This window comes from Bison bison, unplaced genomic scaffold (genome assembly GCF_000754665.1).
Source record: "Bison bison bison isolate TAMUID 2011002044 unplaced genomic scaffold, Bison_UMD1.0 scf7180017864181, whole genome shotgun sequence".
Taxonomy (NCBI): Eukaryota; Metazoa; Chordata; class Mammalia; order Artiodactyla; family Bovidae; genus Bison; species Bison bison.
In genome coordinates, this window is record NW_011494753.1 from 3,250,938 (window position 1) to 3,251,265 (window position 328).

Sequence of the window (328 nt, forward strand, 5' to 3'; positions counted from 1 at the left end):
CGACGCTCCCAGGGCGGCAAGCGGTGAGTCGGGTCTCCGGAGTTCTCCTGCCCGAGTTTTAAGCCGCACCCCGGGCTGTGGCAGCTCGCGCGCCGAACTCGGCGCCCGCGGGTGGTGGGCCCGCGCCCCCGGCCCGCAGCCCCCGCGCTCCGCGCCGACACTCACCGAGAAGCCGGCCCAGAAGGGGGCAGGAGTGGCGGACACGGGCCGACGTGGTGAGCGCCAGAGCGGCGAAGCTGACGGCCACGATGAGGCATCCGAGCGCCATCTGCGTGGCCCCGAGCGCCAACACGATGCGGGAGCGGCCCGGGCACTCGCGCAGGCGGGA

General features: G+C 75.3%; 1 protein-coding gene across 1 annotated transcript in view; it reads right to left on the reverse strand.

The window, feature by feature from the left end:
• The window catches only part of FAM189A1 (family with sequence similarity 189, member A1), a gene marked incomplete at its 5' end in the record, with an annotated part of 239,915 nt that extends 239,587 nt beyond the window's left edge, over positions 1-328 (reverse strand). Inside the window, 2 exon segments of the mRNA XM_010843397.1 lie at positions 166-186; positions 188-328. Of these exon segments, the coding sequence (XP_010841699.1) occupies positions 166-186; positions 188-328 (162 nt within the window).